This window comes from Lampetra planeri, chromosome 46, assembly GCF_965212315.1.
Source record: "Lampetra planeri chromosome 46, kcLamPlan1.2.h2, whole genome shotgun sequence".
NCBI lineage: Eukaryota > Metazoa > Chordata > Hyperoartia > Petromyzontiformes > Petromyzontidae > Lampetra > Lampetra planeri.
Genome location: NC_136152.1, coordinates 3721783 through 3746645, shown reverse-complemented (window position 1 = coordinate 3746645; position 24863 = coordinate 3721783). Strand labels below are relative to the sequence as shown.

The window sequence follows — 24863 nt, the reverse complement described above, 5'->3', positions numbered from 1 at the left end:
ATTCAGTTGCTCGGCCAGCGCCCGCGTGCTACCGATCCGTGCGCGAGGTCCGCGTCATTGAAAAAAAATTGTTAACAGGCAGAGAGATCTCTGCAGTCCCTTTTTCTTACTCCTCAAACCTCAATGACCTCAACTGCCCGCCAGAACGAGAAGAAGGAGGGAAAAAAATATGTTTAGTTTTCTTGAGTCCATGGGGGAACGTGCTTTAGTATGAGCATCAGTCACTCACGCAGGGGCCGCCAGCCACTCACAGCCACTGTTTGTACAAAGATTCTGCAAAGAATGTGTGCAACAGGCCGGTGGAAGATGTTCTTGTTAATATCATGAGCAATGAACGCGATTGCATCCGACCAGTGAAGATGTGTCATTTCGGTTTGGTTAGCGTTTAAAATGCTTGTTCGTCTCTGTATCCCTTGCTGCTAATTTCACTTTTTCCGACCACGGGAGACGTATTTTTGTAAAGATAGAATTATAGTTTTTCACGCTGCTATAACGGCAAAGCATTGAGCTCTCCCTCCAAAGTCAATATCCCAGATAAACACTCCTGAAAAAGCATGGGTGAAGAAGCAGCGGGACCTATCCCCAAAAGTCAAATATTTGCCACGTTAACTTAAAACACAGCAACCTCCAAATAGAAACGCAACTTGGGAGAGGAAAATAAATCTGCCTTGATAACAAACATCATGAAAGCTCCAACAAAATCTTGTTCTCAACACCAACGCTTTCATGAACAACCGCCGACATCCCACAACGTTGTCCTCATTACATTGACCCACAGAAAGATGCACTGTGATACCCCCCCCTCGCTCCACCCCCCAATTGGGATTTGAATTTCCAACTTTCCCATTGCCAGGCCGGAACTTTGCCACGGGGCCCACCCAGTCAAATCAACGACGGCTGTGTGACGGACAGACAGACTGGCCTCTGCCACGGAGATGCGGAATTTCCACCGTTGGATCAGAGGCATCAACAGAGATCCGCTACCACCACTATTTGCTCGTTTAACCAACCCGCACCGATCATCGATGTCTTGATAATGCACACTTATCATCATAATTGACAGTTGTAAGGTGTATGGAAAGCCGGCAAGTGAAGAGAACTTGCAGGCTACACTGCCAGAATTCGGTGATAGTGTCCAGCTTGCTACGGAGGTGAGTTCTCAAGTCAGGGCTGCAAAGACTCGAACGACTCCGATTGTCTTATTAGCGAGGGCATTCTGGGAGCTGCACTGGCAACAGTGCCAGTCACCTCAGGAAGCCCTCCCCGAGCACGGTTGGACATGCATGTTGTATGGATGTATGTTGAACCTCAAATGAGTGCTTGGTGCGATGTGTGAACGTCGTCACTGGGGAAACAAAGGTGACCGCGTGTGGTGCTGGCCACCCACCCCCTCGTGTGCCTTGCCGGCCTTCATTGATGCTCGTTAACGGCACTTGCCCCAACAGCCTGTTACAGGCTACACGGGGGATCTTTGCATGCATGTATGCTGTATGTATGTAGTTGTATGTATGTTGTATGTATGTATGTTGTATGTTGAGCTTCTTTTGCACTTCATGTAGTCAACCGCACTAATCGGAAGTGCAGGGGGAAGGACAACAAACGAAACGCAAAAAGCATTTCTAAAGAAATGAGTTTTCAATCTTGATGATTTAAAAGTGCACAGCCCCAGTGGCTTCCTAATACCGGAAGCAAGAGCGTTCCAGACGGCCGCAGAAGCGCATCTGAAAGCGCTGCGCCATGCGGTGACCGTCGTTGTTTGTTGGCGTGGGGGCTTGTTTGACCATACTTCACCACGCTGGTCGGTGTGGCTTTGATGAAGCAGTGGCGGATGACCTACGCCGGCTTCAGACGTCACTCCCCGACAGATGTTCGCCGTGGGATGAAAGCAAACGCGGCTTGCCCGGTTCATAGCACACGTGCCCAACCCACGGGGCCGCTGCTTCCCCCGTAGCTGTGCAGCGTGTTGCAACTGTTGCCACAACTTTCACAAGATGTAAGAATGGTATTAATAATTTATTTACAGCCCTTTGTCTCATCCAGTGATGGTTAAAGTCCTCATGGCATTGGGGGGTTTTGGACGATGCCTCACAATGGTGGGTGTGGGTTGGTACACGATATGGTCTGACGGAGGCCACTGGCCTGTTCAGATATCGCTCGCCACTGATGCTAGCCGTGGCTGGGAATCGAACTCAGGTCGCCGTATTTATCGGGCAGTGCCCTAACCGCTGTTCCACCACTCCAGTATCCGCTCATCCACTCGTGCAGCAATGCGATTAGGCAGCCGTTTGACCGTGTGAAGTTGAAAGGAAGCCATTATTACAGATACACTGTACTTGTGTTTGTTTTGTTTCTACAAAATCTTTGAGTGATCTTCACAACAAAGCAGAAACATTATAAAGAATCACGGCTGAGCAGATGGGGAACACCTTGGACCCTCTCGGTGTCATTTGCCAACACCGTGGCAGATCCGCGAGGATGCAGAGCGATGAGACTCGTACGGTCGGACCTTCTTCGTACCCTGTGCGAGTGAGTTCTACTGATTCTAGATTTGAAGCTTTCGTGACTGCAAGGAATCATCTTCTTAGGTTTTTTCGGTAAAGTCACGTGACTTTACCGAAAAAACCTAAGAAGAGTTCTACTGACGCACCATACCGAGCCAACCGGGCTAATCGGAGGTGCGGAGGAAGGACGACCAACGAAACATTAAAAGCTGTTCTAAACAAATGAGTTTTCAGTCCAGATTTAAAAGTGCATAGCTCCAGTGACGTCCGAATATCGGAAGAGCGTTCCAGACGGCCGCAGAAGCAGAAGCGCACCTGAAGGCGCGCCATGACCGTCTTTGTTAAGGCACACCGTACATTCATGAACACCATACATTTCATCATCATACAGTCCATCCACTGCTGGATGACGGCCTCCAAAAGCCCGGCACCACCCGCTCACGATCCTGCGACGCGACGATCCACCGAGCACCCTGCACACGAAGTGGCTTCGCTGCTCCATCTCCTCCATCCGCGGTCGACCTCTCGAAGTTGTTCCGTTCGCCGCACAACTCCTTCGTGCGCACGCTCTCTTCGTTCAAGATTCATAATTTAAAACAACAACAACAACAAAAAGCAAGCTAAATCCACGCCCATTCATTCCATCGTCCCCGCGGCATCTCACCGTTGTGCAGGGCTCTGTAAGCCAGCGCCTCGAACTCCTCGAAGTCGTCCAAGAGGTAGCAGTGTTCGCTGGCGGGTGCCGAGGCCATCTCGCCGAGCCCGCGGACGTTCCCGCTCCTGACGCCGACGGTGAAGACCTCGGCCCCGCGTGCGCGCAGCGCCGCCGCCGCGCCCCGCGGGTCTCCGCCGCCCGCCCAGTGCCCGTCGCTCACCAAGAAGACGGCCGCCGTCGAGTTCTCGCCCGAGTGCCGCAGGATTTCCTGCGGGGCGACACCCGTGGCGGAGAGCTGCGGGGCGGCCGGCAGACAACGCGGGTGGAAGCGGGCGGAGGGCGCCTCGATCGTGCGGCCACTTTTGTAAGAGGCCGCCGATGTATGAGGACCTCGGGACCCCCACTGGCTACGCACGCGGTGCGAAAGACGTTCAACGTACGTGCGGCCACCGGCACCGTCAGAGGGACGATGCTTCGACTCACGCCGCTGCCTCGGCTGCCGTGGCACGGGGGAAACGTCGCTCCTCCCTCGCATTCGTAGCGAGGAGGCAGTGGCCACGATGGTCGAAAAGATTTGTGCGGATACGGCGGGTCTCCCGCTTCACCTGGCCCTGTTCGAGGCCCGCTTGTCATCGAGACATCATCGCGCGTGGACTGAAAGTGCCGGCCACGCTGGGACCTGTCGGTGTGACGCCAAGGTTGGCGCGAGGAACGGTCTCACCGAATGCGTTCAGAACCACTTCCTGATCGCCGACCACACCGTTCGTCTCTCCTGGCTTTCGATCTGCCAAGCCTCTGTCTTGGGTTCTGCTCACGGTGGCGAGATGTTAACTACCTTACCTGGTATATAGGAGGTAGTGGGTTCGATCTTGACCCTGATGCCTGTATATTCGGAGTTTGCGTGTCTCTCTCCCCGTGGTCCCGTGAATTTTTTCCCGGGTCCACCGATTTTTCCCTCCACATTTAGAAACATTTGCTAAGAGTATTTGGCTGCTATACATTTATACATGATAAGTCAATTCGTTGAGCTATCATTTGTGGCCAGGTCGCTTCTGAAAAAGCGCCATATAGCTCAGTGGGCCTTACCGGGTAAAATAAATAAAATCCTCATGTTTTCTAGTTTCAACCGGTCCCTTACTAGAGCGTATCTGCAGGCAACCTCCCTCTACACATGGGGGAGACGTGGACCACGGCCCACCCTGTGGACGCGGTCATTGACAGCCCGTGCGGCACACTCCAACTGGTGCAACCTGGCCCGGCGCCCGAGACGGTGGTCTCAAGGCCCTCTCTTCACGCTGCTGAAGAGGCAACTGTTGCCTGGCTCGGCAAGATGAGCAGACGATAATAATAATAATAATAAAGCATCGTTAGTCAAAGGCTTTGCAAATTATCAGGCTCGGAGGCCTTCCATTTAGAGCAATCGATATGGAGTTGAGAGTCATCAATATGTTTCAATTTACAGTTTGGAAACAGAGGTCAAAATTCCATACTCTTATGGCAGGGCCAGTCACCCCACAGCACAAAATTGCATCTTCCATTTGCACAGATTAAGAAGCCAAATAGCGATCCAAAGTTGTCGACTCCCAAGTGAGTAAAAGGGGCCAGTCACCCCACAGCACCGCCACAAAGCGGTGCTCGTCAATACGTGGTCACGAAATGGGTCGAATACAAAACATAACATTAGTGGTGGGGGAGGTCGCAATCCAAATGTTGTTTTACTTTGGTGTTCGCTGTTAATCCGAAAAAAGAGCCCAACCATGTCAACACCACGCCGGTCCTCCAAGAGACCATCACAACAACACCGCGGGAAAACACGTCCCGCGTACCGCGAAGCGACGCACGTGTCTCGCGTTAGGTCTGCGCTCGACGCGCTTGACGCGCCTGACGCCTGCTGCCTTACCGCCGCCTGCAAGAGAGCACCCTCGGTGCGCGTGCCGCCGCCGCCGCCAGGGACCTCGGCGTGCGCCCGGGGGCACTCGTGCCGCTGGCAGCGCGCAGGCGAGACGAGATCCACGAGCGGCGCAGCGTCGACCCTGGACGAGAAGGTCACCACGGCCACTCGGGCGGCGGAGGTCGCCGCGGGGACATCCGCCAGCAGCTTCTGGACGCGCCGCAGCTCGCCGGCGAGGTCCGCGGCGCGCACGCCGGACGACTCGTCCAGCAGGAAGACGAGCTCCAGGCCGCGCCCGGCGTCCCGCAGCCGCCGGACGTTCGCGGCGAACCTCTCGGCGAGTCGATCCGCGCGCTCGTCCCCGGAGGGCGCATCGCCGGGCGAGGCGGCGGTCGCGGGCTCCGCCGCCGCCTGCCGCCGCCGCAGCTTGGCTTGCCGCAGGAGGCTGTCCCAGCCGGTCAGCTCGGCCGTGGTGAGCGTGAGCGCGAGCATCAACGGTAGGACGCTCCACATCTTCAGCCACTGCGCGCGCACGGTCGCGTCCGCATTATATCGCGTTGCGGTCCGCGGGAGAGCCCACAGAGCCGTGCTGCTCTGTCCCAGACTCAGCGTTTGACTCGTGAAGAGGCATTGAGCTGGAGGAGGGATATTTCTCCCCCGGGAGCACTTTTGTTTACTCTACCTGACTGAATGAACCCAGGGAGAGAGAGAGAGCCTTCCAGAAACACTGGTTCCTTTCACAGTGCTATGCTTCTTGCAAAGCATCTGATGGTGAGAAGTCTTTGATATTTTTTCAATATATACACACACACATGGAAATACAAAAAAATACTCCAGCTTGCAGCTTTTGGTACCGCGCCTTTATGGAAAACACAATTCGAGTGCGATTTCTCTTCTCGAATTCCTCACACTGAGCCAACTCCTATAATCCATTCCATATGCTTAGGCAAGCAGTGGACAAAGATGTGTAAACATTAGCTAATTCCAACACACACCGCCTGTTCAAAGTTCCGAATTTAAACACGTAAAACGGCATCTCGTTAAAGAACGGCCACCGAAGACTCGAGCATGTTTCACGGCGATGCGGGGGCGGAAAAGAAGTGGCACACGTGTTGAGCGTCATACGTTAATACGAACCATGTTACGGCACGCAGAATTCCACCGCGCTGTTCTGGGAGAAAAAAAAACCGGTTTAAATGTCGGTGAAGAGCCTGGTGCGGCAACAAAAAAATGTTAATTAAAATATACCCAAGTTCTAAACGGCACACGCAGGCAGCTTCATACTTTCACGACAGCGCCAGTGGCACGCGCACGCGCGAATTGCGAGGTGCGCGTGCAGCCCACGTGCGTTCTTACGCTCGACCAGAGACCCCTCTGGCCAGCGTGGTGAAGTATGTTCACGATGACCACGTGGGGAAGGCCTCATCCAGCGCCGTTGCAATGTGACCCAAAAGCATGGGGCTTGCTTCTTTTGTGACGGCACCTGCGATCACACCGGACTGATATCCGAATGACAATGTCCTTTATTTATCCTCCTCCCCTCGCCTCAAAAGAAAACCCTTCCCGTGAATCGCAGGCGCGACGACTTTTTGAGACAACTTCTCGTGCTCTAAATGAGGGCGCGTGCCGGTTTGTTCTCGGTCAGATGCACTCCCCAGAAGTCGGTGCCAGCGGAGAGGTCGTGTCAGAGGAAAACAAGACAATTTCTTTTTTGTCAAGGCGCTCTTCGCCCCTCCATGCCAGCTTAAATAGTCGCTCTAAGCCTAGGGTGTGTCATTCGACAGACCTGTTCTTCACCTGAGGAAGGCTGCTTGCGTTGTGGCCGAAACGTCGTGAGAATTATTTTATTATGTTATATTTTTATTATTTTATTATTTCCATTCTACGTGACTTTACCGAAAGAACCAAGAAGAAAAACCAAGACAAGTTATGGCCGTACGAAGTTGCGTGACGAATACGGGAAGGTTGCGTCATCGATGTTGTGAGCGTTCTCCACAGGCACAGCCGAATAATTCGTTTGTGTGATGTACAGTGTTAGATAGTTTTGCGTTAACATTCGGGTCCCCCTTGTCTTACAGAAAGAGGCGATAACACACCGCGCGGATCACCAGCATTGATTCAAGCAAGCCTGACTGCTGATGAGACACTGCATGTCAAAACCGGCCCACAGTTTGCTTGCTCCGAGACCCACTGCTGGTGGCTAAATATAATGATTATACGCGCTTTTGAGCAGTGCCTTGCGACTGATGTATTGCGTGAAGAAAATAGTCGTGAGTGGTCTTTAGTTTATCATCAGATGACGGCGAAGGGTCGAGGTGTTGTCATTCGTTTCGTCACGAGAAGTCCTCCAACGCCGCCCGCTTACCGAGCGGTGATTTTGTCTCGTGCCGAAGCGATCCCCACCGTCTGCGTGTCGCGATGCACACGAGCCCGCACACAACAAAAGGGCCCTCAGTGTTGAGTCTCGGATGAGACGCGTTCCGTGGGGGCCACCACATTGAAACAATTAGGAGCCGTGCTATTGGGTTTTTTTTTCTTTCTCGCGGGCGGAATGCAAGCCACGTGCCGAGGGCGATGAGGAAGGAAAAAAAACATCACAAATTTCGCTCGCTGCCTCGGGTTTTTTTTTGTTTGTACGTCAAAACATGACGCTGGGATTTAAATGTCACATTTTAAACTGCGGGGTGGACAAACAAAAAAACCTAACGTTTTTTTGTGTGCGTAGGCTGACGGCCAACACCCGTGACGAATATATGAACCGATCCTGGGCCCCCCCCTAGGTTGACTCGGCCTCAAAAGAGTACCTGGTGCGGTGTGTAGGAAACATCGCCACTAGAGAGACAAAGGCGGCCGGGTGTGATTACTGGCCACCGACCCCCTCGTGCGCCGTGCCGGCCTTCGTAAGCGCTGCTCGCTAACAGCACTTGCCCCTACAGTCTGTTACAGGCTCTGCTGGGGATCTTTGTCTTTCTGCTCAGGATATGCACGCGAAAATATGCACGCAAGATGTGGTGCAGGAGGCGCGCGTGTGTGCGTCACCCAACTTGGCCTTTTGGTGATGACAATGTGCAGGGTGCCCATTAAGGAGGGCATCGTTAGCATCGGCAGCCATGATTAGTCCACTGCTGGATGAGGGGCCCCACTCGCCCCCCCCCCCCCCCCCTAAGCCGTGACCGCAATCTCTCCCAAATCCTGTGATAAACATCGACTCCATCTCATTGGCGACTGTTCTCTCTCTCTCCGACGCGTTCTGTTCCTCGGCTGCCACTGCCTCGCCAGTCTTGCTCACCACCGGTCGTCATCATTTGTCGTCGCGACGCCTTTCTAGCCCGGTCCGCTTCTCCTCCCGAACAGTTTCCACGACGCCGTCAGCTCCACGTGGCACCTCCACGCAACTTCTCAGGCCGTCTTCCCGCGGTGTCGCAGGCAGCAGCTCAGCCACCGGACGATGCCTGTCCGCTAATTAGCAGCGACAACGAGAGAGCGGTTTGGAAGTCCGCGGTTGAACGAATGTGGTTGTGTGAAAAGAGCTGAGCGTGATTGGGCAACGACGACGACAACAACAACAGCAGCAACCACAGCACGCCTTGAGAGGTTGTCAACGGGAGGAAGTTCGTCATCGGTCGCCACACACCCAAAGCCGAATGAGGGTTGACCACCCAGGAGTCGAGGCGTGACCGACGCGCATGCTTCTCATGTAAACAAACACAAACAAACACACAAATAGACACACGCAAACACAAACTCGCCGTCTCCTTGACGTTGCTGCACGCTGGAGATCTCGGCGAGATGTCCGTCGCAGAGTCGTGCCTTCACAAACATTGTTTGATTTTACCAGGTAAGGCCACTCAGCTGGCTTTGTGCCTCTGTTTTTCACAGGCCACCTGGTTATCACAAGTGATAGCTCACCGAAGTGGCTTTTTTATCATCACGACGTGGACATTCATAGCAGCCAAATACTCGAAACGCGTGATGTTGATTCGACTTGATGTGGGGCCGGAGAAAAATCCACGCGAGACACGTGGGAAAAACAGCGAGAGAGACACGCACACTCCATATACACACCGGGCATCAGAGTCGGGATCGAACCCACGGACCTCCTGTATACCAGGAGAGGTAGTCAACATCTGGTAGCCACCGTGGATTTGGGGGGTAGGCGTGGGGGCGGCAGGCGTTCCGCGGGAGTTGGAGAATTAAAGCGAGGGGGTGAATCTCCGTCATCTGAGTCCCTAGGGAGGTGCTGGCACACGAGGGGCAGTAATTTAATAAGCGCCTTGGCACGCACGGCGAGGGGAAACGCGCGGAACGCCCCGTAGCGCGAATTCGGGCTTTGGAACTTGCTCTTGACTGCTATAAACTACAGTGTTTTTTTATCTTACCAAGTAAGGCGCACTGAGCTACGCATCACGAATGACAGCTCGACAGAGTGGGGTCGGCGTGATGTGGACATTTATAGCGGGCAGATATTCTGAAGGCGTGGATGTTCGCTCTTAATGCGTAGTTTAAAAAAAAACCGAGGACCCGGATAAAAATCCACACAATCACGGGGAGTGAGAGAGACATGCAAACAGTGCCGGATTCAGCTAGTGCGGGGCCTGTAGCATGTTGTTATAAAGGGGCCCTAAATTTAAAAAAACACACATACTACAACACAAATTTGTAACTTGCATTGTAAAGTAATTGTATTTTTCATTTGCTATACAGCCAGATAATACGACAAATCACTAACCTTAAACACCCAGTCGTTCATAAAAGTTTAAGACGGTATAGTACTATAGTAATAGAGCAAGTGCAGAATCACTGAACCGGAATTGATATCTTGAAAGCATTTAGCGCGGGGCCCTTGAAAGTGCGGGGCCCGTAGCTTATGTAGCTACTTGTGCTACTAGGATAATCCGGCACTGCATGCAAGCTCCAAATATACAGCCATGGTCGTGGTCAGGATCGAACCCATAGACCTCCTGTATACCAGGCGAGGCAGATAACATCTCGCCACCAGGGCACCCGAGAGCCAGTGGCAGGACATTCAACAGGCCACTCATTTCCGCTTCCACGATCTGATCATGTTCAATGACAGTATCGGTCTGTTCTCCTTTAATGCCGCGTGGTTTCATCACGCGAATCGGATATAACGCGACGAATGTATTAGGGGACACGTTTTTTATAACGCGGTTGCATATTGGATGTAACGCGGTTAAGTAAACGGAACTACGCCGCGCGAGTTGGAATAAGCGGTCGCACGGCTGCTTTGGCGTAGCATCATCGCTCGAGGCAGTGGGATGATGCTGGATGCTTCTAGATGCTACCCACGTGCCTCGGTCTTTGTTCGGCCTGTCTACACGTCTCGCCGTGTTAGCGTGGACTGTTCTGTACCCTGTGTAGGGGTGTTACGGAGGAGCTGTATGTATGGGATCAAACGGGAAACTAGCACAGTGGGCGGGGCTTCGTGAGCACACGGGAGGGTGCTCGCAACGACGTCCGCACAGGGCAGCCGGGGGGGGGGGGGCTGACCCCAGCGGGGGGGTTCGGGATATAAGGGGATGAGCCGGAGAGCTCAGGGCAGAATGTTTAAGTAAACTCTTGAAGACCGAAGATCGTCTAGCTAGAGCCCTGGACTCCCCTGGGACGCCGCCCTTGTCAGGGCCGCGCAGGACCGAGCCAGCGGCGTGGTCCCGTGAACCAGAGCCAGGACTCTGGGACTCCGGGTACCGTAGCCCGACTGACCAGTGTCGGGCCAGACAGCCTCCCCTAGCCCAGTATTTGGAGGATTAGGAGGCAGGCTAGGGGTAGCTAGCCGTGTGTTCCCAGCTATCCGGGTGAGGGGGCCGATTCCCCCTCCAGTACTGTATGTCCCCAGTGACTGTTGTGAAATAAATACGTGTGCCTCTACTCGGGTGTCCACGCGTCCTCAACGGTACTACACCTGTATTACATTTTATTTATAAGAACGCGATTTTTCCATAACTTAGTGTTCTTCAGGAACGGAACCACCGCGTTATAGAACAGACTGCGTCAGGAGAACAGGCCTTTGGGTCATGCTTCTTGTTTTCAGGGTCACAGGTCCTCCGTTAACAATCGTTAAGCACTTTGTGATGCTGGACAGGCCTCCGCAAAGCTGTGTGCTCTGGAGTCAAAACCATCCCCTTGTGCACACAATAAATAATGCAGCAGCAGAATCTCCCCAAACCTCCGAACACTATTTTGTACTTCTGTGTACTGATCATTCGAGGAGATTCCAACCGAAAAGAATGTCGGTGGCATGTGGCAGTGAGCCGAAGAGATGCGAGAACGATCTGGACAGAGTCCCATCGCAGGCCTCTGCCGGCAGGTGAGGCATCATTGGGCTGGGTCACGTCGCCTCTGTGTTCCCCACGTGGAAGGAGATCTGTCGGTGGGATGTTGGCACGAGAGGACCTCCAGGTGAGTGCGTGGACTGGCATTGTTGATCGGCCTCTTTGAACGCTCGTAAACGATGCTTCTGTGCCCTCAAACAACAGCAACAACAACAGCAACAACAGGTCCCCGAGGGGTGACGCTCACGGCAACAGGAACACAGCACATCGTCCGAGCTCGAGTCTCAGGGCAGGATGCACGGATTCCATGACGATCAAAGCGACCTTCGTCGCTGCTCCCTTTCTCCTCTGGCATGGCTCCCCTGAGCAAGCTCTCGAGCTTCAAGGGAGACTGCACAGGAATGCAAACACGCGAACGCCTGTTGGGTCCTTCGCCTGCAGCGGAACAACCGGCGCACACACCGGTGCAGTGTTCACAACGAAGGGCGTTGTCGGTGCGGTGTTTTTTTCACCTTCATTTTTATTTTGGTCATAAGTCTTCGTCCGGTCAATAACAACCGGTGGAATGTTATACAACAGGTGACATATCAGGCAATGGACCGCGGTGGCGAGATGTTAACTACCTCGCCTGGTTACACAGGAGGTCGTGGGTTTGATCCCTGTCACGACCCTAATGCCCGCTGTGTATTTGGAGTTTGCATGTTCTCCCTGTGGTCGTGTGGATTTTTCTCCTCTGGTTTTTCCGCCCACATTTAGAATCAACATCACGCGTTTAGAGTATTTGGCTGCAATACATTTCCACGTGATGAGCCACTTCGTTGTGCTATCATTTGTGGCCAGGTCACTTCTGAAAAAAGAGCTATACAGCTCAGTGGGCCTTACCTGGTAGATACAAAACAATTGTAAAACATCTTAAAATAATTTCATAGCACATATATCAAGAATGCCATTTCCAGAAACGTAGCCTGTTATATTGTTTAACTTTTAAAAGCCACGGTGGTATTGACGGACACGTTGGACTCCGTGTTGTGCTTTTGCACCACTGTCAGTGCGGTGGTGCGAGATTATGAGTGGAGTATTAGTCCACTCATGAGTCTTACTCTGTAATACTCATGAGGGGACTCTTACAGAGTAAGGCTTTCTTACTCTATTAGTCCACAAGTCTTATCTGGTCCAACACCATGTGAGACTTAGGAAAGCTGTCTCGGGTGTGGACCAATCAACTTCAAGGACAGTGCATACATTATCAGAGTTGTGTTTTTTTTTGCATTATGACGGCAGGTATTGTGGTCTATGCAAACATGACTCTTTGTAAAAAAAAGGTGTCAGTTTTGTTGCCAGATAAAAGGGTAAAAAAAAGCAATTATCACTGACTCGATTAGTCCACAAGTCTGTAAGAGTGAGTATTACTCTATTACTTACTCTGCAAGATTCACTCTATTACTCTGTAAGACTTACTCTATTAGTCCACAAGTCTTACACTCTGTGGATTCTCTCTGTAGTGATTCTCTGAGTGTCGTCGATTCAAGCACTAAAACTTTGTGGCACTCGGTTACTTAAATGTCGGTGAAGTGGGCGTTATAACTCCACCCCCCACCTCCCAAATATGATCAGGGCAGCCAAGCAGAGTAAATCTATTTTAAATAGCTACACTATTTTACCAATTATCATGTTTGGTATTTCTCTGCACTGCACTCTCTGTTACTCAATGATCTTATTATCTTTAATCAGGCTTAATCTCATCGAAGTCAACATCATTTGATCATCGGTGGGTTTCGTCATGGTCGATCGTCATATTGTATTACTTTCATCCCCTCTTAGTTATGATTCACCAAGATAAATGTTAATAACACTTCATCGGTCAATATTTTGGTAATTATCTGCACATCTGTACACTGACAAAGGTGCATGACCAGGGGTGCAATTCACGGGAGACTGTCAGAATCCACAAACTCGGTATTCACATCCGTTGTTAATGTTTTAATGTTCGGTTTTGCACGACTGCAACAGACGTCAAAAAAAACTTCACCATCAAAATATACGAAATGTATAAACACTTGAACACGTGGTAGTAGTAGTTGGAGGCTTTCGCGACCAATTTTATCCATATTAGAAGAGGTTTCTTTGGGGTGAGATCACGTAAATCTATAAATGTGTTTTCATACCCGCCACCACCCGACACAGCCAATTAGTAAGGTTTGTCACGTGAACAAAACGTGGCAATTCGTTTCGAGTACAGCACATCGGTGTGTTGGGGAGCCAAATCTGTCTGTCGCCTGATGATGCTGCCTGTAATTACTGGTGAAACGTCGTACTCAAATTGTAAATGTTGTGGATTTACCCTCAAACACACCGGTGTGCTGTACTAGTAACGAATTTGCACGTTTTTTATACGTGACAAACCTTACTAATTGGTTGTGTCGGGTGGTGGCGGGTTTAACGACACATTTATATTTAAGTGATCTAACCCAAAAAATCTCGTATGGATATATAAACACTGCTTGGTACAAAGCGTACCAAATGCAACTAGGTTTGTATTTGAGTATGCATTATCTACACAAGGGTTCACACACACATACATTGTACCCAGGTTTCATGATATCTTATCGCAAAGAGAAACGTCGCTCTGCAAAAAAAGAATTCTTGAAGACTTTTTTGCAGCTCAGTCGTTTAGAGTGGGAGTTTAAACACAGTTGGCGCTCATACCGCACAGAAACACTTTAACTTAATTAACTAGCAACCAAAATGATAATAATACTACAAAATATATATTTGCTGAGACTTCAACACAGCGAAAACTTCCCGCAAGGTAACGGTGGGAGTGCCGTTCCCTCCTTTGCTATTGCCCAACCACAAAGTTTTGATCACGGTGTCTCGTAATCAGTGCACTTATTACATTGTTGCGATACCACAGCGTACAGCAGCCCAGCTCTCAACAGCACAAACAATTCACAGTGCGGCCTACTACTACGACTTGCTCTCGATAACATTGTACTGTGGTTGTGGCCTTCCTTCCTCCGCAGCCAGTAGAATCTGTGCTCTTTGGATACATAGATATGACTGGCGCGACTGCACCCACATTTCAGTACAATCACTGCACTGTGTAAATGTGGCCGTCATGAAAGAATCAAAGTGAGTTTTAATTAATCAACGGGGGAAACAGCGGTGCTGTAACTCTCTTTTCGACGAAACCCGCATCTCCAACATTTGTACAGTGCGAAAGAGTTCAATATTGCCGTGCGAAGGTTACACAATGCTCGCGCTTAGCAAAATACACCGAGCCTTTGTGAATACTGCCAATGTGAAGTGAGACAAAAAAAAACACGCAAAAACGAGCAGTCGTTTCCAATCAACCCTGCCCGTTGGTCCAGCATCTTGTTTATATAAAAAAAAATAATAGTAAACCACCAGCTTTCCAAAAGCAACTGTCACAATAATTACAAAAATAATAATCACGAAACAACGGGCCCATTTACAGCGGCGGCACCGACTTTTCTCTCAAAACGAAGGCAGCATTTTCACGCGGAGAAAACAATGTGTGGATGGTGTACAAGCTCGCACAGACTATGCCCTTGCTCGAAAGAAAACGAAACGCAAAATGTGCTCGATACAAAATTCTGAACAAGCGTTTAATGGCCCCCAAAATAAAGTGAAATAAATATAGGAATATTGAGCGAAGCTTTCAAAATACGAAATATTTATTTTACAATGTTCCTGAAGGACACACACAGCCACTTTAACACGGACGCTTACGAGGGTGGCCAAGTCTATACTCTAGTTCGTGTGTGCGGGGGGGGGGGGCAGCCGTCATTTTAACAGGAAGAGAACCAACGAGATACAATGCATCCTCCAGTAAAGCACTGTAGTATTCAAGAAACACATACGAAGTTAAACATGACTTGTGTAAAAAATATATATTTGAAACAACAACAGGCTTCCAAGTAAAAACTTGCTTCGTGAGCCCAATTATATATTAGACGACAAACTGATTTATCTTCATCGCACTCGTGGTGGTCACGTGACTGATCGGCGTGACCAGGTTGTGATTCGGCGTGGACGTTGATTTGTCGAAGTTGTCGGAGCCGTTGGTGATGACGGCGTTTGCCTTCCGGCAGCACAGGATGCGCTTGAAAGTGGCGACCATCTCTTTGTCCCGAAACGAGTATATGATGGGGTTCATGGCGGAGTTGAGCTCCGCTATGAGCAAGAAGTACTTCTCGAAGGCCAGGACATTGCAGTCCGAGCAGAACGAATCCAGCAGCAGAATCACCAGGCCCGGCGTCCAGCACACGATGAAGGCTCCTGAGAGAGACGGCACGAGACACGAATCAGCAATTTTGGCAGCAATGCGCGGAACACAAGACTAGCGTTGTTCCCTGAAACCCGTTGTAGGTAAAGGCGCAACCTTGCAATGGCTTGCTCCGCAACTGCTGCAAGGAGGGCCTCCACTAGAGGGGAACGGTGGAGAGGCCTTTGAGATCTTCTTGGTTCTTTCGGTAAAGTCACGTAGAAGGAAAATAATAAAAATAAAACATAATTAAGTAATATAATCATAATATAATATTATTTTATTATGTTTTATTTTTATTATTTTATTATTTTCCTTCTACGTGACTTTACCGAAAGAACCAAGAAGATGAATCCCTGCAGTCACGAAAGCTTTAAATCGAAATTTAGGCCTTTGAGAGGCAATTTATTTCACCTGTTGACCAGACGAGTACCCACACTTCACCTCGCCACACCCAGACCTGCCGATCGACAAACCGTGGCTAGACCCCTACGTACTGCCGGGTGGACAGAGGCGGTGGTGGGTTGGGAGATAAAAAAACAAACTTGGCCCGTTGTTTCAACCGCTGTGCTAGAATAGTCGTCGTACGAATGATAATTCACGGGCCTTTGTTAATCCTCTTGTGGGATAAACGCCGGCCCCATGCTGTGTAGGCCAGAGTAGCTGTCCAAGCGTACTTCACCAAGCGAGTCAGTGCAGTCTGGTGAAACGACTGGGGAGATGCAGCACCGGTGCTGATAATGACTCGCCACCAACGTTAGCCGTGGTTCGAAATCGAACAGCAGTCGCCGGGTTCATAGCGCCATTACGCTAACCACTCAGCCACCGTTTCCCTCGGAGCTTTTGAGCATGCGACATCATCCATTAATGTTGCCCACAATCAAAATCACCCAGAGAATACCCAATCCCATCAGAAGCTGAGCAGAGTGTTGAGCCGAGAGACAGTACTTGGTTAGGCGACTGTCGTGCACGTCAGATTGATGTAGCCTGCCGCGGAAGCTACATGGCGGCCAGTGCAATGATCTCCATTGTTGTACTACACTTTCTATGCTCCCACGTCTACGTTCCCCACCTACACCAACCCACACTGCCAAATAACTCCCTACACATGCAGCGGATCGACACAAGGGGCCGTACACACACATACACGTTCGAAGACGAATGTGAATCGTGTTGTCGAATGCGAGCACCCGCCGTCCAGACAGACCCACAGCACTCACCCAGCATGATGGTGACCGTTATGAGCAAGCTCATGGTGGCCTCTCGCCTCTGGGTGGACCTGGAGGAGTTACGCGACACGGGTATCGTGTTCCTCCACACGTGCACGAAGATGTGGCCGTAGAGCCCCACCATGATCAGGAACGTGGAGAGATTGGAGCCGGCCCAGAAGATGACATAGCTGGCACTGTACAGGGGCGCCATGGTGGAGCACGTGCCGATGTTGCAGATGCAGTTCCATCCCATGCTGGGAATGGCGCCGGTGATGATGGACGCGAGCCAGATGATCGCGATGACGACTACGACGCGCCGCTCGCTCATCCGCGTGTGCAGCTGCATCCGGAACACCGTGATGTGGCGCTCGATGGCGATGGCCAGGAGGTTGGCGACGGAGGCCGTCAGGCTGGTGTCGATGAGTCCCTGGCGCAGCATCCAGGTCTGCAGCGACAGCTTGCGAGTGTTGGGCCCCGTGTTGAACATCAGGTAGACGTACGCCGCTCCCGCAAAGAAATCCGCCGCGGCCAGGTTGGCCATGAGATAGTAGATGGGGTGGTGGAACTTCTTGTTGATGTACACGGCGGACATGACGAGGCCGTTGGCCAGCATGATGAAAAGGCACAAGGCGAAGCCGAGCACCATGACCACGGTGCTGCTGACGGTCCACTCGTCGTACAGCGGCTTTCCGCTGTTGTTGTAGAAGAAGGTGATCGTCTCGTTGTGGTGGCACCTGCCCTCCATCTCGTTCTTGCGTTGCGTTTTCTCACGCCCACACAAACACACACACACCTGCAGCGCAAAGATGATTTAAAGGTAAGAGAAACGTTCCGCTCTCGTCCCGAACCAAATGCTTTTTAAATGGACCGATTTAAAAAGAGAAGGCGAAGTGAAGATTGTTTTTTGCCGTGTAGTCAAGTCACAACGTGACTTTTGAAGTGACTATATCGTGCTATGGAGGAGGACTGTTGCCCGAAACATCGCCTGTTACATGTTCGGTCCGTTTAAGGTCCACGGTGTTTTTATGACGAACTTGTGGAGTTATTATTTTGTGATCTGTGCTCGAGCACCACTGCCAACGCAGCAGCAGCATCACCAAATCATATCTCATCTTACACAGATTTACACAACAACAATTACATTGTACATGGTATAATTTTGCTGACTATATAATCATTTACAGCTCTCGTGTCGATCCAATGATGGACGAATGCATCCCCCCCCCGCCCCCATGCCGTGTCGCTCGAAGGGCCATCTGATAATTTGAGTAATTCATCATGCTGGTCAGTGTGGGTCAGTGTGGGTCAGCGGCAGCGAGGGGCTCACGACTGGTCCGCATGCCACTCGCCACGGATGTCAGATGCGTCTGGGGATCGAACCCAGGTTGCCCCGTTCGGAGCGCCGCACGCCACCCACTACCCCTCGCTGCATTATCGTACCGGGTCACCGTCGACAATGCATTCAGAGAGCCGCGGTTATACAATTACATCTCGATAGCCTTCCTTCTGTGAGCGTCGTCATCGTCATATACAATGGCACAATCTATTATTTGCACTGGTGCCCGTGACTTATTGTCCTTTGTAGTGACCCCCATGGGAATGTGGAATTCCCACCACTAGCTCAGGGTCGCGAATAGAGGCGATTGCATCTTGGAACACTGCCTATACATGTACGTACACGCATGTACATGCATAGTCACTCTCGCATTGTACACGCATGTACATGCATAGTCACTCTCGCATTGTACACGCATGTACATGCACAGTCACTCTCGCATTGTACACGCATGTACATGCATAGTCACTCTCGCATTGTACACGCATGTACATGCATAGTCACTCTCGCATTGTACACGCATGTACATGCATAGTCACTCTCGCATTGTACACGCATGTACATGCATAGTCACTCTCGCATTGTACACGCATGTACATGCATAGTCACTCTCGCATTGTACATGCATGTACATGCATAGTCACTCTCGCATTGTACACGCATGTACATGCATAGTCACTCTCGCATTGTACACGCATGTACATGCACAGTCACTCTCGCATTGTACACGCATGTACATGCATAGTCACTCTCGCATTGTACATGCATGTACATGCATAGTCACTCTCGCATTGTACACGCATGTACATGCACAGTCACTCTCGCATTGTACACGCATGTACATGCACAGTCCGTTTCAATCATTCCACTGCTGGATGAGGGCCTCCGCACGTCTTGCGGGTCGGGTCGAGAGCGATATTTGACCATACTTTACCACGCTGGTCAGTGGGGGTTGTGGTGACGGTGTTGGGAGTACAGTACACCAGTGGGGTTTTCTGCACTGCCAGCTGCTGCCCACAACGCCCACGGCACCTTGCTGCTGCACGTGGTGGCGGTGATGCGCACCCATCCAATGCACTTCCTAGGCTCGACCCCGCTAAGCTTTACAAAATCTGAAAAGACCGGGTGCATTGTGGGTAATTTGGTCGTAGGCTACTTTGACATAACCACACTTATATTGCACACGTAATTATTAATGCGGCTTGTAGTTTAAGAACGAATGCCACGTTACATCTTACAATGTCATGGTTTATCTTTCAGTTGTCTTCACGTTCGAGTTGGGGACAGACTCAACGGGGCTTGAACCACAATCGGCTAAGTGGCGAAGTTGAGGGGAGAGAGGAAAGCAGACAGAGAAGTCCATGAGTGTGGTAAAGGTGAGCCCTGGTTACTTTTGGCATTATCATTGGGTAGCAAGAGTATGTTTAGTTAATGTCTGGCCCAGCAAAGGTAGGTATTTCTGTGGCTCGGTGAGGGAAATATCCCCCACCCCTGGTCCTAAATGACGACTTTAGTAACTTTAAGCGCCCCTATCTCTCTCAGCTCTGTTAAAACTGAGGGCCAGACAAAATAATGCATGACACCCCACAAGGAGGAGGGAGATCGTGACAAGGACTGCCAACACAGTGTCACGATGACCTTGCCATTAGACCGGCCATGGGCGATGGCTGGACGGACGGGGCAGGATGCGACACACATTGCCTCCCCAACAGATTCGGATGTACACCAATTGTTGGCCGCCCTGTTGCTTTGTGGGTGAGCGGTATCGGTGAGCAGCGATGACCGGGAGGCGCTTACACGCCGGTGCTGCCAGATCTGGAAAATCAATTTCACAGAACCTAAGTCAAAATATCTCAGCCCGTGACACATCGCTCGATTTTGAAAAAGAGAACCGGGACATTTGGTAACTTTGAATTCCAGCTGTGCAGAAATTTCGCAATAAAAATCATCTTACCGTTCACCCATAAAAGCTCGGATAACATCTTAACGTTTCCGCAGAACGTTCACGTGAAAGGAATTGGCCATATGTCCAAGTGACCCTTTCCTAAATAAAGGATATTCGTTGCTTGCTGTTATTCTTATGGACATTTGTTAGCGTGGCACCCAAGTCATGGAACGCCTTGCCACTTGAAATCTGGCAATCAGAGTCGGTAGATAGATTCAAGTCCGCTTTGAAACCCCATCTCTTTAATGTGGCCTTCCCTCTTTAGTTTCGTCGGTTGCCCCTGGTTCTCTTTTTGTTTCCTGCTTTTCACGCATTGCGTATCGGGATTCTCGGATGGAATGCGCATGATACATTTGAATTATCATTATTATTTGCCCCATACGAAACATGTAATTTTGGAGTTCCTCTCTGATATTTGCGCCGGCGCTGCTGTACAAGAACACGTTTGCACGCAAAGCGTAACGTGTGTAAGTTGCTCTTGCTGGACTGGTCAGCTGGTTCACGTGAATTTAAAAGTCACAGTAGCAATGAGCAGACAGGTCCATGCAGGTTTAACCTGCCTGCAGCAGGCAATGCTGTGAGGGTGACCGGGCAGCACCTCCTTCTGAGCACGACATTATTCTCATATTGCAAATCCACTCCATTTGTTTGTATGCGGCATGGGACGACGCTTGCCTAAATCTAGCGGTGGAGGAACCCACCCCACTGCTTCAATGGGCTGTTGACACGGCCGAAAAGCTTCGTTTTCGCGTATGGGCCCGTGGGCACACGAGGCGTGAGACTAAAAAGTGGTCCCACAAGCGATAACCGTGTCCATCCACCACCTAGTGTCTAATCCCCGCGTCTACTTTGGGAGCGTGAGCCCCACATCGCCAGCGTGTGCTAGTGAGTGGAAAGTAGACGACATGCATCGCATCAGAGAGGTGAAAGGTGAGCGCTCGTTATTATTATTTTGCGTTCATTCAAAAACACTTCAGGTCGTCTGTTAATGTGTGGCCAGAAAAATTGCCCTCCGGTAGGGAAAATGTTTCCCAGCCCTGGCCTACATTATTATGCTGAATGTAAGATGCCTAACTTTTAATAACTTTGCACGCTCCTTATCTCTCTCTCTTTAACGACCGAGGGCTGGACAATAAAGGACACTGTACGTAGTAAGCACGTGTGGAATCTTTTTTTTTACCACTTAAGACAATATTGTGGTAAATAATATCGTTATAACAACATGAATTACCACAACACTCAGGGTGACATGGGATGGCAAAAGCCTCCGGGCTAGTGAAAGATTTACATACAAACTGTGGTACAAAGTGGACGAATTTATGACTCCACACAAAGCTGGAAATACACAACAAGACACAATCCCACCAAGATTGGTGTAATATTATACAACGCCAGCACACATCGATCAAAGCCGTCGTAATGTGGACTCAATCGCAACCTCGGTCATACACAAACACAGCGAAATTTTTCCTACGAAACGAATAAGGTCAAGAAAATGTGATACAGCCCAACCAAATCACAGCTATTGTGCAGAGCAGTAGCAAAGCACAGGACCCGGCATTAAACAAACGCAAAGCCGGATCTGGACAAACGCATGGCACGAACCCAATGCTACGTGAGGCGTACATACGTGGCACAAATGCTACACAAAGGCAACACAGCTCGTCCATAAAGTTAACACAAACTCAACATGCACCCATCACAACACTCTATACAAACCCTACAGAATAATAAACTCAACATGTACCCATCACAACTCTCTATACAAACCCTACACAATACTAAACTCAACATGAACCCATCACAACACTGTATAGTACAAACCCTACAGAATAATAAACGCAATGCAAACCTAACAGAATCCTGTAATCGACAAAAACCCAGCACAGCAACTCCACCAAGATAAGCCAACACAAGACCCCTGTACAAACACAACTACTTCTACAAACAATGGCAAACTCTCGTCAACACAATTACGGTATGAAAACAGCACAAAATACCCCCCCCCCCCACACAAACCATGCACAAAACTCGATACAATACCGACACAATACTCAACTAAAGCCAAACACAACATTCCATATTAACTCAACACAAGCTCCATACACACCCCAAACACAATCACACCTCGGTACAATCACAGCTATTAAAAAAAAAACACGCACAAGGCGGTGTGCTAAGACAGATCATTCGATGCCGACACAATGCAACATCCCGGCACTGGCACGCTTACGAATCCAGCAACAAGCGAACTAAACCCAGCACAAGCGAACTAAACCCAGCACAAGCGAACTAAACCCAGCAACAAGCGAACTAAACCCAGCACAAGCGAACTAAACCCAGCACAAGCGAACTAAACCCAGCACAAGCGAACTAAACCCAGCACAAGCGAACTAAACCCAGCACAAGCGAACTAAACCCAGCACAAGCGAACTAAACCCAGCAACAAGCGAACTAAACCCAGCACAAGCGAACTAAACCCAGCACAAGCGAACTAAACCCAGCACAAGCGAACTAAACCCAGCAACAAGCGAACTAAACCCAGCACAAGCGAACTAAACCCAGCACAAGCGAACTAAACCCAGCACAAGCGAACTAAACCCAGCACAAGCGAACTAAACCCAGCAACAAGCGAACTAAACCCAGCAACAAGCGAACTAAACCCAGCAACAAGCGAACTAAACCCAGCAACAAGCGAATTAAACCCAGCACAAGCGAACTAAACCCAGCAACAAGCGAACTAAACCCAGCAACAAGCGAACTAAACCCAGCACAAGCGAACTAAACCCAGCACAAGCGAACTAAACCCAGCACAAGCGAACTAAACCCAGCAACAATCGAACTAAACCCAGCACAAGCGAACTAACCCCAGCACAAGCGAACTAACCCCAGCACAAGCGAACTAAACCCAGCAACAAGCGAACTAAACCCAGCAACAAGCGAATTAAACCCAGCAACAAGCGAACTAAACCCAGCAACAAGCGAACTAAACCCAGCAACAAGCGAACTAAACCCAGCAACAAGCGAATTAAACCCAGCAACAAGCGAACTAAACCCAGCAACAAGCGAACTAAACCCAGCACAAGCGAACTAAACCCAGCACAAGCGAACTAAACCCAGCACAAGCGAACTAAACCCAGCAACAAGCGAACTAAACCCAGCACAAGCGAACTAAACCCAGCAACAAGCGAATTAAACCCAGCACAAGCGAACTAAACCCAGCACAAGCGAACTAAACCCAGCACAAGCGAACTAAACCCAGCACAAGCGAACTAAACCCAGCACAAGCGAACTAAACCCAGCAACAAGCGAACTAAACCCAGCACAAGCGAACTAAACCCAGAACAAGCGAACTAAACCCAGCAACAAGCGAACTAAACCCAGCACAAGCGAACTAAACCCAGCAACAAGCGAACTAAACCCAGCACAAGCGAACTAAACCCAGCACAAGCGAACTAAACCCAGCACAAGCGAACTAAACCCAGCACAATTGAACTAAACCCAGCAACAATCGAACTAAACCCAGCACAAGCGAACTAACCCCAGCACAAGCGAACTAACCCCAGCACAAGCGGACATCATACAAGAAGACTTGGTTATCACAGTGAGCCCAGCACACACAAAGAAGACACAAACACCCAACCATGTACACACGCACACGGTCATCCACACTCACAGCGACAACCACACACACACACAACCATGTACACAAACACGCACGACCAGGCAGACGTACACGCTCGTACATGCACAGCAATGTTCAACCACGCACACTCACACAGGCGACTCGCTGTGGCTGGAGAGGCAGGCGCAGAGTGGAGCCACTCGCGCGCGTCCACCACTCAACAGCAAAAGCAGCAGCAGCAGCAGCAGAAGTTGTTGTTACTCCTCCAGCTCGTCCACCTCGTCCTCCTGCCGCAGTTGTCCACCATCACCTGCAATCCACCTCGCCCCGACCAGAGCAGCAGCAGCAGAGTGTTTTGTTTGACGCCACGGGCCCAGCGTCTGTGGCAGGAGCACGGCAGACGGAGCGACGGCTCGGAAACTGCGACGAGGAATGTGGAGGAGCAGTGGGGGAGGGAGGCGGGGGATGGCGATGGGACTGGGTGAGTGAAGTGAGCGAGTGGGCGGTTCAACTCAGAGAGAGAGAGACGGAGGATCTGTATACTGGGTTTGTTGTTGTACGACTTGAATCACTAATTCCTCACGTCCATTCTCTTTCTCTGCGGTGTGGGGGTGCTGCTGCGTGAAAGGTGTGGGCTGGGGGGCGATGGAAATTCCCCTCCCCCCCCCCCGCGCTATCAGCATCAGCGTCCACGCCTCGACTACCTTCGCCACCACGGCGATCTGAACAACGAGTCGCGCTCGTCAGCGGGCAGGATAAACATCTGTGGCGGGGGTAGGGGGCAGGGCAGCGAATGGGAGAGGAAATGAAATAATCACTTTTTTTTGTATATTTCTCCCGCTTTGAAACTTTGCTGCTGCTGCTGCTGCCTCTGTGTGAGTGAGGAGTGAGTGGGGGGGGGGAGCCAATCGCCACGTCCCCGGACCCAGCACCCCCCTCGCCTGCTCCGCGCTGGCCGGAATAGACGCGCGCGTGCTGGGCCGCGCTCATCCCGTCAATCATCGCGGGACACGTGGAGGAGCCACCCCTCTCCACCACAAGATGACGATGATGGGGAGTGGTGGTGGTTGCGAGCACATCCTCCACCGCCTAATCTGGGATATGCACACGCGACGCTG

General features: G+C 50.7%; 2 protein-coding genes across 3 annotated transcripts in view; both read right to left on the bottom strand.

The window, feature by feature from the left end:
* The window catches only part of LOC144733405 (sushi, von Willebrand factor type A, EGF and pentraxin domain-containing protein 1-like), a 50255-nt gene extending 44036 nt beyond the window's left edge, over positions 1–6219 (bottom strand). The window contains exons 1-2 of the mRNA XM_078615316.1: positions 5057–6219; positions 3166–3424 (exon numbers count right to left, since the gene is read on the bottom strand). Of these exons, the coding sequence (XP_078471442.1) occupies positions 3166–3424; positions 5057–5560 (763 nt within the window). The 5' untranslated portion in view covers positions 5561–6219. The remainder of the gene's footprint in view (positions 1–3165; positions 3425–5056) is intronic.
* A 7080-nt stretch (positions 6220–13299) lies between these two features.
* Positions 13300–24514, bottom strand: LOC144733331 (lysophosphatidic acid receptor 1-A-like). Of its 2 annotated transcripts, XM_078615176.1 has the most exons (3): positions 23899–24514; positions 16849–17632; positions 13300–15642 (listed from the first exon to the last, which is right to left on the bottom strand). In XM_078615176.1, the coding sequence occupies exons 2-3, from the start codon at positions 17582–17584 to the stop codon at positions 15314–15316; spliced, it is 1065 nt and encodes a 354-aa protein (XP_078471302.1). In that variant the 5' UTR covers positions 17585–17632; positions 23899–24514; the 3' UTR covers positions 13300–15313. The 2 variants fall into 2 exon arrangements, with proteins under 2 accessions (XP_078471302.1, XP_078471303.1); XM_078615177.1 differs by lacking the exon at positions 23899–24514 and having other exon boundaries at positions 16849–22422.
* Positions 24515–24863: the final 349 nt, after the last annotated feature.

Excerpts from the sequence above, each read along its gene's own strand:
- LOC144733331 (XM_078615176.1), bottom strand. The coding sequence starts at position 17,584 with ATGGAGGGCAGGTGCCACCACAACGAGACGATCACCTTCTTCTACAAC. Across the intron at positions 15,643-16,848 it reads AACGGTCACCATCATGCTGG|GAGCCTTCATCGTGTGCTGG; the intron begins GTGAGTGCTGTG and ends CGTCTCTCTCAG.